Source organism: Hemitrygon akajei, chromosome 6 (genome assembly GCF_048418815.1).
Source record: "Hemitrygon akajei chromosome 6, sHemAka1.3, whole genome shotgun sequence".
Lineage (NCBI taxonomy): Eukaryota > Metazoa > Chordata > Chondrichthyes > Myliobatiformes > Dasyatidae > Hemitrygon > Hemitrygon akajei.
The window spans coordinates 45,392,024-45,408,152 of NC_133129.1; the positions used below are offsets into that span (position 1 = coordinate 45,392,024).

General features: G+C 41.5%; 1 protein-coding gene across 3 annotated transcripts in view; it reads left to right on the forward strand.

Annotated features, from left to right (window-relative positions):
• Positions 1–58: 58 nt before the first annotated feature.
• Positions 59–16,129, forward strand: part of gfm2 (GTP dependent ribosome recycling factor mitochondrial 2) — a 52,282-nt gene continuing 36,211 nt past the window's right edge. The window contains exons 1-8 of one of the 3 annotated variants that reach the window (XM_073048295.1): positions 59–383; positions 1,281–1,385; positions 2,941–3,028; positions 8,987–9,032; positions 9,561–9,658; positions 10,504–10,629; positions 14,469–14,557; positions 16,034–16,122. In XM_073048295.1, the coding sequence (XP_072904396.1) occupies positions 1,320–1,385; positions 2,941–3,028; positions 8,987–9,032; positions 9,561–9,658; positions 10,504–10,629; positions 14,469–14,557; positions 16,034–16,122 (602 nt within the window). In that variant the 5' untranslated portion in view covers positions 59–383; positions 1,281–1,319. Of the gene's footprint in view, positions 384–1,278; positions 1,386–2,940; positions 3,029–8,986; positions 9,033–9,560; positions 9,659–10,503; positions 10,630–14,468; positions 14,558–16,033; positions 16,123–16,129 lie in introns of all 3 variants that reach the window. The other 2 variants (XM_073048293.1, XM_073048294.1) reach the window with 2 other exon arrangements.

The window sequence follows — 16,129 nt, forward strand, 5'->3', positions numbered from 1 at the left end:
AAAAGTCTAACAGTGCAAAAACCTTAACTTTGTAAGATGTTATCGTTCAGAATTTACTATAGTGAAATCCGTTGATCGAATTGCTCAAATGTGTGGGCAGGTTGGTGTGCGATTCGCGATGCATGCTGGGATGGCAGGTCGGCCAGGAGGACTCCCGGACACGGCGGCCGAAGCGGGATCCTGGAGGGTAGGTGGTGCGTGAGTAATGAGTATCATGGAAGGTGCTGACTGGTACTGACTGTGTAAAGGAGCGACACCGCCTCAGAATTACAATCATCTGGTTCGATCCTGACCTCCTGTGCTGTCTGAGAGGTCACAGGGGAGTGGGACTGGGGCAGTTGTTTTGAACTGGCGTGGAAAGAAATAGTGAAAAGGCTATGCTGGTAGTAGACTGCAAACGGTCCTGATCCCCTCTCGTTCTTATTCCCCCGTACATCCCCTTCAGCTCTTCTTTCTTTTGTCAGGTATCTTGGCTAAAGGGTGATTTATAGCAGCCAAATAACCTGCCAGCTGGTCTGGCATGTGAGGAGCAGCTGGGCATACCGCTGTTCATGGAGAGAGCATACAGATTCTCCCACTACTTAGGAAACCAAACAGTCCTTCCGGGTGCACTTTCAACGCGGCATAATCTATTTGTTATTCATAACATCATCTCTTATACACTTTGTAGTACACCTCCATCCTGTCTAGAAGAGTGACCCTTAACTTCAAATTGCCCATTCCTGTCATTCGGTTATATTAGCTCTTCAACCTCTTGGATTTTGACTTCCTACACTGTTCCAATGAAGTTCAACATAAGTACCTAATCTTCAGAGTTTCAGGTGACCTAATTTTCCTGCTTTTTTTGCAAGAACTGCGAAGTCGTGAAGTAAGGGATTTCACCTGTACATAAGTTCAGTCTTTCTCGCTTCACTGATATTGCCTTAGTTTTTGAGTATTTCTTCTGTTTCATCTGCCGTGTTCTGCATCTCACAGTTTCAGCATGGTAGTTTGTCATTTTCTCTCTAATTTACTTCATTCAGCTATTAATTAAATGGCACCCAAAGCACTGCTTCACATAGTAAGACCTAGATTCAACCCAATTACAGACATTCCCTCTGCCCCTCCTCTCTGTAAGTCCATTCTCAAAAATATAACTAATTAGAGAAATGGTGACATTTTTGGACTAAGCAAATAATAGACCAAATGTCGGGGAAGAAAATTATTGCTTATATCTGGTCTGCAGTCCAGACTGCAATTGACCTCTGCAACATTAAAAATATTCTGTGCTTTTTTTTTAGGTATCTCTTACATGAACATACTCGCCAGTAACAAGGAGAATGGGGTGGTTTGCAGTGGAATTGCCCTTATTTGGGATTCATTCCAGAGGATGTCATTTGTTAAAGGTTACCATTTTAAATTGATATAAAACCTTTTCTAATAATGTGGGTGAAAGCATAAAATTATATATGACTGCACCATAGACAATCTATTAATCTCATCAGGTTTCTATAATGCTAACTCTTCATTTGAAGTTTAATATCTATTTCAACTTTTTTTTAATTGTCCTTTTTCTTAACCTTGGAAACCTGTAATTCCTATTGTATTTGAATTTAATGTTAGTATCTTAATACAATGGATTCCAGTTTATTAAGCCATCAGTTAAATTGGGACAGTCACTTATTTATGCCATCTTAAAGTAAATACCTCATCGAGAAAATAGCTGGGATTCCCTTTGTTTATTTGGAATACTACTTCTTCATGTGCCTTGTGCGTTACACGCTTGGGCGATCATGGCTTTCCACATCGAACGATCCCACGCAGCATCAATGATATCTCGCACACTTAGATCTGTTAGTTATTTGGGATACTATGCCGCTTAATTGGGACAGGAGACTATTGCCAAACAGTTTCTAACTAGTGTTAGTCATGTGTATGATGTTAATGTTAGATACTGCAGCAGCTTAGAGCAAACAGTTCTTAAATAGCATCACTTGTGTGTGTTTGTTTTCAAAAAGCAGTGATCTTTGTCGCTGATAGTGGCTGAGAAATAAGCAGCAAGATATTTCAGAACTGTTTTGCCTCCTGTGTTTTCAAGCATCCTGACTTGGAAATGCTAGAAATGGCCAGATGTGCAAATGAAACGATTTCACTACTTTAGCCAAGTTAGGAACTACAAAGAATTTTAAGCTATAGCAGTTATCTTGAGTGTTACCTTTGGTCTCCACTGGACATTCAGCTCTCACTTAAAAGTCCAAGTAGCTGTTTGCATGTGAGAGTGGCCACACCCTGGTATACCACTTTGACCGGCAATCTAAACCGGGGCGAAGGTAGCCAGCGAGTCTCCTACCCCAGTGAGATAGGGGTAGAGCGTGTAAAGTCAGCTCCAGTGGACTGGGTGGATGAGATCTACAGTGAAATCCAACAGCCAGGATGCAATGCCACATGCAGAGAGAAGGGCATGGCGAGGCACAGAAGATGTCATGACCAGCTACTGCAAACAGGGAAGACCCCATTTCTGATATCTACTCATACCATGGACCCAGACTTCCAAAGTCAAGAGAGTGGAACTGTCCTAGTACAGTGGCTTTTCCAATTTAAACACTCCCACACAGATTTCCTGTTATCATTGAATACAACAGGCAACCACCAGTATTGGTAGTGTTCTAATTTGTTCTGTATTTCATTTAAATAGGTAATTTATAATTCCATTGAACAGTAGTTTGTCTCTTTTTATACCTTTTTAAACTATTTCCATGGAACTTTGGCTAATTGGGAGAGCCATAATTGGGCCAAAATGTACAAGTTCCGATGTGGCCCAGTTAACCAGACTCCACTGTATATATAAATCCCATTCAGTTGAAAATGGTGCAGCAAGCGATAAACATCCCAGTAGATTACTATAGTATTATAACATGCATTAAAAATAATTGCTAGCTCTGACTGATTCTCTACTTTCAGAGTCTTCAATTCTGGAGGATCAAGGCTGCACATAATGTCAGAAGAAATGTAAGAAGTACTTTCTTCAGGAAGTATAGCACTCCCCCAGGTAAGTTCATGCACAGTTACCATAAAAGAAAAGGCACAGTTTTCGTTATAATTTGGGTAAAGGGTAAATTTGGATAACAAATTCCTTAATTTTCTTACTTTAAAAAATTAACTTTATTCATAAAAATTATATACAAAGTCAGTACTTGGCTTTGTTTACATCTGTAGAGTTGTTACATTAATATATTCTTCCATCAATACCATTCATGTGGCCACAATACACCTGTCAATAGCTCTTGCAAAGGACTCAGTCCTCAGTGCCTGCTGTGGTAAGACCTTGGATTGCAATCCTTTCCCACAGAGCCATCAAATGCTCCTCACAGGTTAACCCTTTTATTGAAAGTTAAAAGTAAAATTTATTATCAAAGTACCTACACGTCACCACACACAATCCTTAGATTCGTTTTCTGCAGGCATACTTAGCAAATCTATAGAACAGTAACTATTAACTGTAAACATCAGGATCTGATAACTAAACAATGTAAATGTAAATATAAATAAATAGCAATAAATAATAAAATAACAATATAATAGAGTCCTTTAAGTGTAGTTATCCCCTTTTCTTCAAGAGCGTGATGGTTGAGGGGTAGTAACTGTCTTGAACTTGGTGGTGCAAATCCTGAGACATCTGTGCCTTCTACCTGAAGGCAGCACCAAGAAAAGAGCATGGCCTGGGTGGTGGGGATCTTTAATGATTGATACGGCTTTTCTACGGCAATGTTTCATGTAGATGTGCTCAATAGTTGGGAGAGCTTTACCTGTGATGTACTGGGCTGAATCCACTACCTTTTGTAGGATTTTCTGCTCAAAGGCATTGTTGTTCCCATACCAGGCCATAATGTAGCCAGCCAGCTCTTTCCACCACACATCTATAGAAATTTGCCAATGTTTTCAATGATGTGCTGAACCTCCGCAGACTCCCAAGGAAGTAGAGGCCCTGTTGTGCTTACTTTGCAATAATATTTATATGATGGGTCTAAGACAGGTCTTCTGAGATAGTGACACCCAGGAATTTAAAGTTACTGACCCTCTGCACCTCTGAACCTCTGATGATTACTGGCTCATGGACCTCTGGTTTCCCTCTGCTGAAGTCTACAGTCAGTTCCTTGTTGACATTGTCTTATTGACATTGAGTAAGAGATTGTTGTTACTACACCACTCAGCCAAGTTTTCGATCTCCCTGTACACTGATTTATCACCTCATTTGATAAAGCCCACAACAGTGGTGTCATCAGTAAACTTGTATATGGTTTTGGAGCTGTACTTAGTCACAGAGTCATAGGTATAAAGTGAGTATAGCAGGAGGCTAAGTACACATCCCTGTGGTGCTCCTGTGCTGGTGGAGACTGCGGAGGAAATGCTTTTGCCAATTTCCTCCACTTGGTGGCTACAAGTGAGGAAATCCAGGATCCAATTACACAAGGGGTTATTGAGGCCCAGGTCTTGTAGTTTACTGATAGGTTTAGAGAGATGATGGTGTTAAAGAGTATCCTGATGTATGCACCTTTGCTGTCCAGATGTTCCAGGGTTGTGTGAATAGCCAGTGAGATAGCATCTACTGTATACCTGTTGCTTTGATAGGCAATTGCAGCGGATCAAAGTCGCCATTCAGACAGGAACTGATAGGCTTTAACACTTCTTCACTGTGGATGCAAGTGCCAATGGGCAATAGTCATTTAGACAGGTTACCACGTTCTTCTTGGGCACCGATATGATTGAGCCTGCTTGAAGCAAGTGGGTACCACACACTGCCGGACTGAGCAGTTGAAGATATCCGTGAATACTCCAACCAGTTGGTCATCACAGATTTTCTGTACTTGGCCAGATTCTCCATCCAGACTGGGTGCTTTCCTTGGATTCACTCTCTTGAAGGCAGACTGCACGTCATCTTCAGATACTGAGACCAAAGGATCATCGGGAGACATAGGAGTGCACGATGGTTCCTCCCTGTTCTGGTGGTCGAAGTGAGCATAGAAGGTATTGAACTCATCTGGAAGTGAAGTTCTGCTGCCCCTTATGTCACAATATTTAGCTTTGTAGGAAATTATGGCATTCAACCCTGCCATAGCTGTCAAGCATCCCTCATTGATTCCAGTCTAGTCTGGAATCATCACTTTGCCTGGGAGATGGCTTTACGGAGATCATAACTACAGCTGTTGTAGCATTCTTCATCTCCAAACTTGAATGCCTCTGATCTGGCTCTCAGCAGATTCTGGATTTCATTGTGGTTTTGTGGGGACACACTCATTCTCTGCAGTTTTAAATGGAGTCTGTAATGACCCTGGTGCAGTCATTCACGTCCTCAAGTGAGTTCTTGAACACAGTCGAGTCCACTGACTCAAGGCAATCCTGTAACTGTTCCTCAGCATCCCATGACCACCTCTTGGTTGTCTTGATCTCTGGAGCCTTGCTCTTTAGGCACTGTCTATAATGGTAAAAGTGGGCTCCCTCACCTCTGACCCTCAACACAGGTGTCCCTCAGGGCTGTGTACTAAACCCCTTCCTTTACTCTCTGTATACCCATGACTGTGTCACCACCCACAGCTCCAATCTGCTAATTAAATTTGCTGACTATACTACATTGATTGGCCTAATCTCAAATAATGAACAGCCTACAGAGAGGAGTCATTACCCTGACACAATGGTGTCAAGAAAACAACCTCTCCCTCAATGTCGCAAAAACAAAGGAGCTGGTTGTGGACTACAGGAGGAATGGAGACAGGCTAACCCCTACTGACATCAATGGATCTTGGGTTGAGAGGGTGAATAGCTTTATGTTCCTTGGCACAAACATCACCAAGGATCTCACGTGGTCTGTATATACCAGCGGTGTGGTGAAAAAGGTACAGCAGCACTTCTTTCACCTCAGACTGTTGAGGAAGTTTGGTATGGGCCCCCAAATTCTGAGAATTTTCTATAGGGGCACAATTGAGAGCATCCTGACTGGCTGCATCACTGCCTGGTATGGGAACTGTACTTCCCTCAATTGCAGGACTCTGCAGAGAGTGGTACGAACAGTCCAGTGCATTACAAAAAGAAGTGTGTGAAAAGGGCCGGAAAGATCATTGGAGACCCGAGTCACCCCAACCACAAACTGTTCCAGCTGCTACCATCTGGGAAATGATACCGCAGCATAAAAGCCAGGACCAACAGGCTCCGAGACAGCTTCTTCCACCAGGCCTTCAGACTGATTAATTCATGCTGACGCTACTGTATTTCTATGTTATATTGACTATCCTGTTGTACATAATATTTATTATAAATTATTATAATTGCACATTTGAACTGAGATGTAACATAAAAGATTTTTACGCCTCATGTATTTGAAGGGCGTAAGTAATAAAGTCAATTCAATTCAATCCAATTCTGTGTATGCAGGTAGGAGTGCTGCCAGTGATCTGACTTGCCAAAATGTTGTCTCGGGAACAAATGATAGGCATTCCTTATCGTAATGCAGCAGTGGTCTAGTGTGTTGGGACCTCTGGTGCAACAGGTTACGTGCTGGTGATAATTGGGTCAGGTTTTCTTCAAGCAAGCCTGGTTAAAGTCGCTGACTATAATTTGAATGAGTTGGCATGGGCCGTTACTTGTTTCGAGACAACATCAAGCAGTTTTGCAAGTGCTTTCTTATAACCCTAACCCTAATGACACAAAGGTTGGGAGTGTTGTGGAGGGCTGTCACAGGTTACAGAGGAACATTGATAGGATGCAAGACTGGGCTGAGAAGTGTCAGATGTAGTTCAACCCAGGTAAGTGTAGGTCAAATATGATGGTAGAATACAGTTTTAATGGTAAGACTTTTGGCAATGTGGAGGATCAGAGGGATCTTGGGGTCTGAGTCCATAGAATGCTCAAAACAGTTGCGCAGGTTGACTCTGTGATTAAGAAGGCATACGGTGTACTTGCCTTCATCAATTGTGGGATTGAGTTTAAGAGTTGAGAGGTAATGTTGCAGCTATATAGGACTCTGGTCAGACCCCACTTGGAGTACTGTGCTCAGTTCTGGTCGGCTCACTACAGGAAGGACGTGGAAACCATAGAAAGGGAGCAGAGGAGATTTACAAGGATGTTGCCTGGATTGGGGAGCATGCTTTATGAGAATGGGTTGAGTGAACTCGGCTGAAGGGCTGAAACAGCTGCCGTGAGAGGGCATAGTTTCAAGGTGCTTGGAAGCAGGTACAGAGGAGATGTCAGGGGTAAGTTTTTTTTAATGTAGAGAGTGGTGAGTGTGTGGAATGGGCTGCCAGCGACGGCGTTGGAGGCAGAAACAATAGGGTCTTTTAAGAGACCTCTGGATAGGTACATGGAGCTTAGAAAAATAGAGGGCTATGGGTAAGCCTAGGTAATTTCTAAGGTAATGACATGTTTGGCACAGGTTTATGGGCTGAAGGGCCTGTGTTGGGCTGTAGGTTTTCTAAGTTTCTATAATCGGCCACTGGCGGTATGAAAACTGCTGTCAGGATCATGGCTCAGAACTCTCAAGGCAAGTCAAATAGTCCACATTTAATCATTAGGTATTCTAAGTCAGGAGAACAAGAAGTCAACATAATCCCACCATCCGTGCACTAATGAGAATGGACTAAAAAGCATACACCGCCACCTCTTTCCTTACCAGAATTCGAGGTTTGATCCATTCTGAAAATAGTAAAAACTCCTGGTCAGACAGTTACGTCCAGTGTGTTCGCTGTTAACCAAGTCTCAATGCAACCATCAATTGGTATCTGCCTCATCTCCCTCTGATACAGCAGCCTTGCCTTGAGATCGTCAATCTTATTTTCAAGTGACTGTACATTTGCCAGTAAGATGCTCGGAAGAGGAGGCCTCACCCCTCTACTCTTCAGCCTGATTTGAATCCTGCCTCTCCTGCTGCATTTTCAGCTTTGGCCTTGGCGTTGACCCTTAAAGATGCCGCGCTTAACTGTTCCACACTTAACCATCGAATGTGAGATCTGAAGATCATTGATGTAATTTTGCAGTGTGTTGTTAAGAGGAAAATTGGTACCAATTGCTGCAGCCCGCAGAGAGTTGCCAGCTGACACCAGGGCCATCTTTTATACATTCCCAGCAGATAAATGGGAGATGCTGTATTTGGTAAGACAAACCAGGGTAGCACTTGTAAAATAAATGGTAGAGTCCTGAGAAGTGTTGTAGACCGGACTTAGGAGTTCAGATATGCACGTCCTTGAAGCTGATTCAGAATATTGAACACAGGAGTTGAGAGGTCTTGTTCTAGATGTACAAGAGTTTGGTACGGCCACATTTGGAGAGGCTGGGTTGGCTAGGACTTTATCACCCAGAGGCTGAGGAGTAATCCTTTAGAAGTTTCAAAGATGTCTGCAAGAAAGACATGAAGTCACTGAACATGAACATCGAGAGGTGGGAGGACATTGCAAGCAATTGCTCTTGCTGGAGGCTGGAACTATGCAGAGGTCTAAAGAGGAGAAGAGAAGCTGAGGCTTGCTGCTGGAGAAAAGCACACTTGCCGAGAAAACAGCACCAAGACAACACTGGAGGACCGTGCCTTCAAGTGCAATCGCTGCAGCCGAGACCATCACTCCCGTGTGGGCCTCTACAGCCACAACAGACGCTGCTCTACCAACACAGACTGAAGCAATACTTTCCAGGTGCAGATCCATGGTCTCACAAGACTAATGGATGCTACCTACCTACCTAAAATCATGAGTAGCATAGGCAGGGTGAATAGCCAAAGTGTAACTTTGGGTAGGAGAGTCCAAAGCTAGAGGGCATAGGGTTAAAGTGAGAAGGGAAAGATTTGAAAGGGAACAAGGGGCAGCATTTTCTCAAAGAGTGGTTGATATATAGTTGGCATGGGTGAGTTGGGCCAAATGGCCTAGAGCCATGCTGTATAGCTGTGTGACTTTGTTTCTTAAGATGTGTTTAACATTGTATTGATCATATTAATTCAGAGAAATAAGTTTTGGTTTTTCCTACTTTGCAGGGGACATTAAGTCATTGCGCACTATTATTAATCCTGACATCTCTAAGTAAGTACGAATTTATGCAATACTAAAGACCGCAGAACAGTTAAACTAGATGTCACTAAAATTTTCAATAGATCTTACAGAGAAAAAAAATCTCAGAGTACATCTTTAGCATTTTATGAGTAGATATTCTCTTAAACACTGAAATGAATTGCATAAAAACACGATATGATGCAGATACATATGTGTGCAGCAATATTTGCTGTTTTTGCCATGTTGAAACAACTGCTTTATCCTCTTCCAAGCCCTTTTACCTTCTCTCCTATCCTAATTGAAACTGATAAAATTTCTTCTGATGCTGCTGTTGAATCTCAGTAAATCCGTTGAAATCATTAGATTGCATTCAATTTTGTTCAAAACTTATAGTAGCTAGTTTGCAGATTTTTCTACTGTTGAAATTTACAGGAAAGTTAAATAGAATTTCGACTATACTGACAAACATAGTTTGGTAAGGGTTATCTTCATTTATGATACATAATAATGAGTTTTGAAGAAGTGTGTAACTTTGTCCTTATTGATAAACATTAACAGAATAAGGAACATTGGGATCATGGCACATATCGACGCAGGAAAAACTACAACCACAGAGAGGATACTTTATTATGCAGGATACACCAGGACACTTGGGGGTGAGGATATGCTCTGTTGATAAAGACTTGTCACACTGTTCCCATTGGTAACCTAATCTAATATTGAGAAGTACATTGCAGATAAGTTGTGCACTGTTTCCTGTGTATCCAAAACATTTGAACCTGAACATTTATATTTTTCCTAATGTTTTTGTGTGCATGATTTAGTTGATAGTTTGCATGCAATTGATATTTATTGTTTCTATTTATTGCTTTGGATACATTTCTTTTGTTCTCTAAATAAAAATCATCTAATAAAATTGATGGTCACAATTTTCAGGTCATTAATAAAGGAGAGGGGGTGGCCTCTGGGAAAACCAAATAATACAGCTTGAGAATTTCAGCGTGCTATTTAAAAGAAGGAAATTCGGTAAACGCTTTCAAAGAAGAATGGAACAGATGCTTGTTTGGGGAAAGTTTGCAGGGCTAGCAAGAAAGAGGAAGGAGACAATTTGGGAATCTCTTTAAAAGAGATGGGACATTAGCAATGAGCTGAACAACTTTCTCCATAGTTTTAAGGTTCTGATGGCTTATTAACAGGTTAGGTAGAGGAAAGCTGGCTGAATGGAATAGGTGGCTCTTGCTAAAAGTAATGCTAATATTATTTGCAACAACTAAATGCCTGTGCTAAATTATCCTATTGAATGTGCACAATATATGTTAATGCTGATTATTTTGATAATTGCTAATTATTTTGGCTATCTTTTAGCACAATTTTTTAAGAACAGTATTTCTTTTTGTTACAATGTTGGTTCCATTTTGTGTGGTTCCATTAATTTTGGAGTAGTTAACATTTGCCCAAATAATTTTGCCACATTACAGCTTCTTTTATTATTCTTTACCAGATGTTGATGATGGGGACACGGTGACTGATTTCATGACACAGGAGCGTGAGCGTGGGATTACCATTCAATCAGCTGCAGTCACCTTTGACTGGAAAACCCATCGAATCAATTTGATAGATACACCAGGTGAGCAAAGCATCCGGAAAAACTCAAGATCATTTGACTGAATCATTAACTCCATTTAAAAGGAATATTTATTTAAGTAAATGGGCGTTACTTTTCAAAAGCCTTGCTATATTGTGATTCAGAATTTTTTCAAGTGGCTAACTGTATTGGATTAGTGCTTTTGGAATAAGTTTGGGCCCAAATATTACCAACCTGATTCATGCAGAACTTTATTAAAGCATTCAGATTCATGGTATCCCATCTTCTCCCATTTAGAAACGTAGCAATAAGCAGAGTATACAAATAGGGTCCTATGATCAATCCTAAGATTGTATGATATAGGAGCAGAATTAGGCCATTTGGCCTATCGAGTCTGCTCAGCCATTTCATCATGGCTGATCCATTTTCCCTCTCAGCTCCAGTCTCCTGCCTTCTCCCCATATCCCTTCATGCCCTGACCAATCAAGAATCTATCAACCTCTGCCTTAAATACTGTATATCCAAGGACTTGGCCTTCACAGCCATGATATGCACTTGTGCAAAATGCAATTTTAGCCACAAACTATTTATATTATTGCTTCTGCTAAATCTTAAATTATCCACAAATATACTGTAGATCTGTATTCTCAATGGACAGAACTTTATGAGTGGTCTACTAATCTTCAGTTGGAGTATATTAGTGGTCACCAAACTTTTTAAGCCCAAGATCCCCTACCTCGGCCTTAGTGAAAGGCAAGATCGACTCCAAATCAATTAGTTACACGCATGTGCACCAGGGCAGAAAAAACCAAAAGTAAAACCCGCAACCCGGAAGTAGAAATAATGTATTAACACCAGGGGTCACTACCCTTTTTTTTGCACTGCAGACCAGTTTAATATTGATAATATTCTAACGGACCTGCCGAGGGGGGTGTTAAACGCGACCGGAATACAGCGATACTCGAAGCAGGTTTTTTATGTCCAGTCTATTCTGCAATTTAGTTTATGTGGCTCTCAGCTGCTGTCCCGCTTGCTGGCATTTTTTCCGCCGGAAAAAAACTCAACGGGTTTGTCTTTAAGTGCAGGGTGCTTGGACTCAAGGTACCGAAGCAGTTTTGAGGGCTTCATTGCCTCATTAGACAGCCTCCGGTCCCGAGCTCCAGCCTCCCGCCCACTTGCCGCCAGCTGCCTTGGCCAGGTGCGGCTACAGTCCAGAGAGAGCAACCGACCGAGCGAGGAGTGCGACAGGGCGCACGTCCGCCCCCCCCTTGTAGGATCTATCGGCTGACAAAAGTTTGTTTCAGTAGATCGCAGCGAGGTAGCTGCTCTGCTGCTTATGAAACGCTGAGCCCAAACTAGGTCATCTGTGAATATTTTAGCACCAGATTCCCCACGAACATTTGGTGTGCTAAACAGGTTTAGAGGCAGCACCCATCTGTCCGTGCTCCAGGCCAGTAGCAACGGCACTTCTCGCCGGCTGCACGAAGTGGCCGGTTACCCGAGGCCAACCAGTGATCCCTGACGCACTTGGGTAATGACCTCGCGTGTATTCAAGTTCAACAGTGGGCCTGACAGGGAATGAGGAAAGGTGCAGCTGACTCATATCGTTTCCTCGCGGCCTGGTGGGTGGGGACACTAAAGTACACTGTAGTGCATGGCGGGGGAGCTACACCCATGCACACTGGGCAGAAAGAACGGAACTAAAACCCCACAACCCGGAAACAATCTCTCAATGGTATTTGTGTATTTATTTTTCTTTCTTTCTTCGGGATCTACTGGGAAAGTCTCAAAGATCGACTAGTCAATCGCGATCGACGGGTTGGCGACCACTAGAGTACATGGTTGTTTAGGCCATTTTATTTTGGTTCTAACTAGATTGATAGAAGCAATAAAACTGCTGGTGTCAAAATTTGCATTCTTCTACTTAATTCACTTTGGATAAGAAGATACCTGTAACCTGTTTGTATTTTGGGAAGAGAAAAGAGGTCATTTAATTCTAGACATTTATGCATTCTTGAAGACAAAGACATTTCTAACAGATATGCAGCTTTGTATAAGACAGTTTTAAATAGGCATTATTCTCAAGGAAAAGACTTTTTTGGGAAAAGGAGTAGTAACATTTTTTTCAAGGCAATGACATTGTTAACATGTGAAATTTCATTTTGTTGTGTTTCTAAAGGATACATTAACAGTAACCATAGTTTAAAAAACAACCTCATTGTGAACACTTAATATTTTTTTCATTGCAGGTAATTTCAGTATAAGATTCACAGTTACATAAAATGCTAGAAAGTACAAATGTTAGAAATGAACATAAAGTGTAGAGCAAAAAACAAGCTGAGGAACTCAATGGGTAAGGTAGCAACCGTGGAGGAAAATGGTAGTCATTGTTTTGGATTGAGACCGCTTGTCTGGACTGAAAAAGTAGAAGGTAGGTGTCCAGTATAAAGGAGTGAGGGGAAAGGTTTGGGCAAGAGCTGTCAAGTGAGGTGAGGGTGTTGTGGATAGTTTGGAGGGTTGTCAGAGGTTACAGCTGGACATTGCTAGGATGTAGAACTGGGCTGAGAAGTAGCAGATGGAGTTCAACCCAGGTAAGTGTGCAGTGGTTCATTTTGGTAGGTCCAGTTTGAAAACAAATATAATATAAAAGATAAGACTCTTGGCAGTGTGGAGGATCTGAGAGTTCTTGGGGTCCATGTCAATAGGACACTCAAAGTTGCTGTGCAGGTTGACAGAGTTATGAAGAAGGTGTTTGGTGTGTTGGCATTCATCAACCGTGGGATTGAGTTCAAGAGCTGTGAGGTGATATTACAGCTATATAAGACCCCACTTGGAGTACTGTGTTCAGTCTGGTCACCTCACTACTGGAAGGATGTGGAAACCATTGAAAGGGTGCAGAGGAGATTTACAAGGATACTGTCTGGTTTGTAGGATGTACCTTATGAGAATAGGTTGAGTGAACTTGACCTTTTTTCCTTGGAGCAAATAAGAATGAGAGGTGACCTGATAGAGGTGTATAAGATGATGAGGGGCATTGATCATGTGGTTAGCCAGAGGCTTTTTCCCAGAGCTGAAATAGCTAACATGAGGAGGCATAGTTTTAAGGTGCTTGGAAATGGGTACCATAAGAGCAGAATTAGGCCATCTGGCCCTTCAAATCTGTGCTGCCATTCAATCATAGCTGATCCTTTTTTAATCTCCTCCTTAACCCAAGTTCCTGGCCTTCTCTGCATAACCTTGATGCCATGTCCAATCAAGAACCTATCAATCTCTGCCTTAAATACACCCAACGACCTGGCCTCCACATTTTGGCAACAAATTCCATAAATTCACCACCCTTTGGCTAAAGAAATGTCTCTGCATCTCTGTTTTGAAAGGGTGCCCTCTATCCTGAAGCTGTGTCATCTTGTCCTAGATTCTCCTACCATGGGAAACATCCTTTCCACATCTACTCTGTCTAGGCCTTTCAACTTTCGAAAGGTTTCAATGAGATCCCCCCCTCATCCTTCTGAATTCCAGTGAGTACAGGCCCAGAGCCATCAAATGTTCCCAGGATGACAACCCTTTCATTCCTGGAATCATCCAGAATGACAGATGATTATTGAATCTGGCAAGAATGCTAAATAATGTGCTGGATGCAAAACTGGTGTGGTGAAAGACAAGGATGTAGGGAACTCTATCACTGTTATTCCAAGCATAGGCAGGATGAGGGGAGTCTGTCTCCTGAATTCAGATGATTGTTAACAACATTGGAACATATATAGTTTTGACAGGTATTTTCCTTTTGTATATCCTTTCAATAAGCAATATTCTTCAGCAAATTGTGCTCAGTAGTTAAAGTAAATTTTAATGAATGCTTACTGGACCTTTTACTTTGTCAGGTCATGTGGATTTTACAATTGAAGTTGAGCGTTCTTTACGTGTTCTTGATGGAGCAGTAGCAGTATTTGATGCTTCAGCTGGTGTCGAGGTGAGTGACTCTTCCATGAGAAGCAAATATCAGGGCTTGAATAGATTTACACACAAATGCAGTGCCGATTGATGCACCACATAACAACTTTTAAATTCACCACATTTTAGGCTACTATCCTTTTGCAGGTTCTGTGTTCTTCATAATGCTTACTCTCCTATCTAGCATTGTATTCTTGCCAAATATGCTCTATCAAGTCTTTCCATTATTAAAATGAACTACTAATTTGTTCTTCCAATATCGCCAGTAAGTTTCCCAATCAAGACTTGGCCTGCTTATTGTTACTATTTTCTCATCCCTTTAACCCATCTTCTAGTTGAATAGAATGCCAAGACTACTAGGTGAACTACAAGCCTTTCCATCAATGTTCTTTAAAACTTCCTGTTATTTATCTTCTTCTGTTCTGATGTTACTTTCTGATCTTTTGAACCAAACTCTTTGCTCTCTTTCATCCTAATTTTGGTATGTAAAGAGCTTACATATGTCCTTTGTCAATTTTCTCCCATTACCAAATATCAAATATACAATATTTTAATTTCACCTCTGGTCACGTTGCTGTGTTATGCCCATTAGATCAGACATTTATATGGGCAATGAAATTATCCTGTGGAAGATCACTTTTTCATTTGCTAGGATTAGTTATTAAAATGGAAAGCAAAAAAAAAGTATTATTGGATTTTAAAGTTTGTGTGTTTTACCTGTAGCAGATAGTGAGGTCAGCCAAGAAGATCATCAGGATCTCTCTTCCCACCGTTACAGACATTTACACTACTCGCTGCATCCGCAAGGCAAACTGCATTATGAAAGACCCCACGCACCCGTCATACAATCTCTTCTCCCTCCTGCCGTCTGGGAAAAGACTCCAAAGCATTCGGGCTCTCACGATCACACTATGTAACAGTTTCTTCCCCCAAGCCATCAGACTCCTCAATACCCAGAGCCTGGACTGACACCAACTTACTGCCTCTACTGTGCCTATTGTCTTGTTTATTATTTATTATAATGCCTGCACTATTTTTGTGCACGTTATGCAGTCCTGGATAGGTCTGTAGTCTAGTGTAGTTTTTTATGTAGTTCAGTGTAGTTTTTGTACTGTTTCATGTAGCACCATGGTCCTGAAAAACGTTGTCTCGTTTTTACTGTACCAGCAGTTATGGTCGAAATGACAATAAAAAGTGACTTGGCTTGAAAATAGTAAAATTGGATGATATCTTCACCACAATGCAACATCTTTGTCATCGTTGGTGACTGCTCTATGTTTTGTATGTATAAAGTGCTTAAAATGAAATGAAGTGAGAAGCAGTATTTACTCAGTTGCAGCCAAGAGGACTGTTTCTTTACCGTGTAACAGAAAAATGGATACCAAACATTAAGCATATCTTGCTCAATTGGAGCACAGGTGGCTTATTCATTAGATGGATTGAAGCATGAACACTTGTTCTTTTCTTTCACATTGAAGTGGTGTTTATATTTCAGGCACAAACCCTGACAGTATGGCGACAGGCAGACAAACATCACATTCCTCGTATATGTTTCTTGAACAAGATGGATAAACCCAGAGCCAGGTAACAT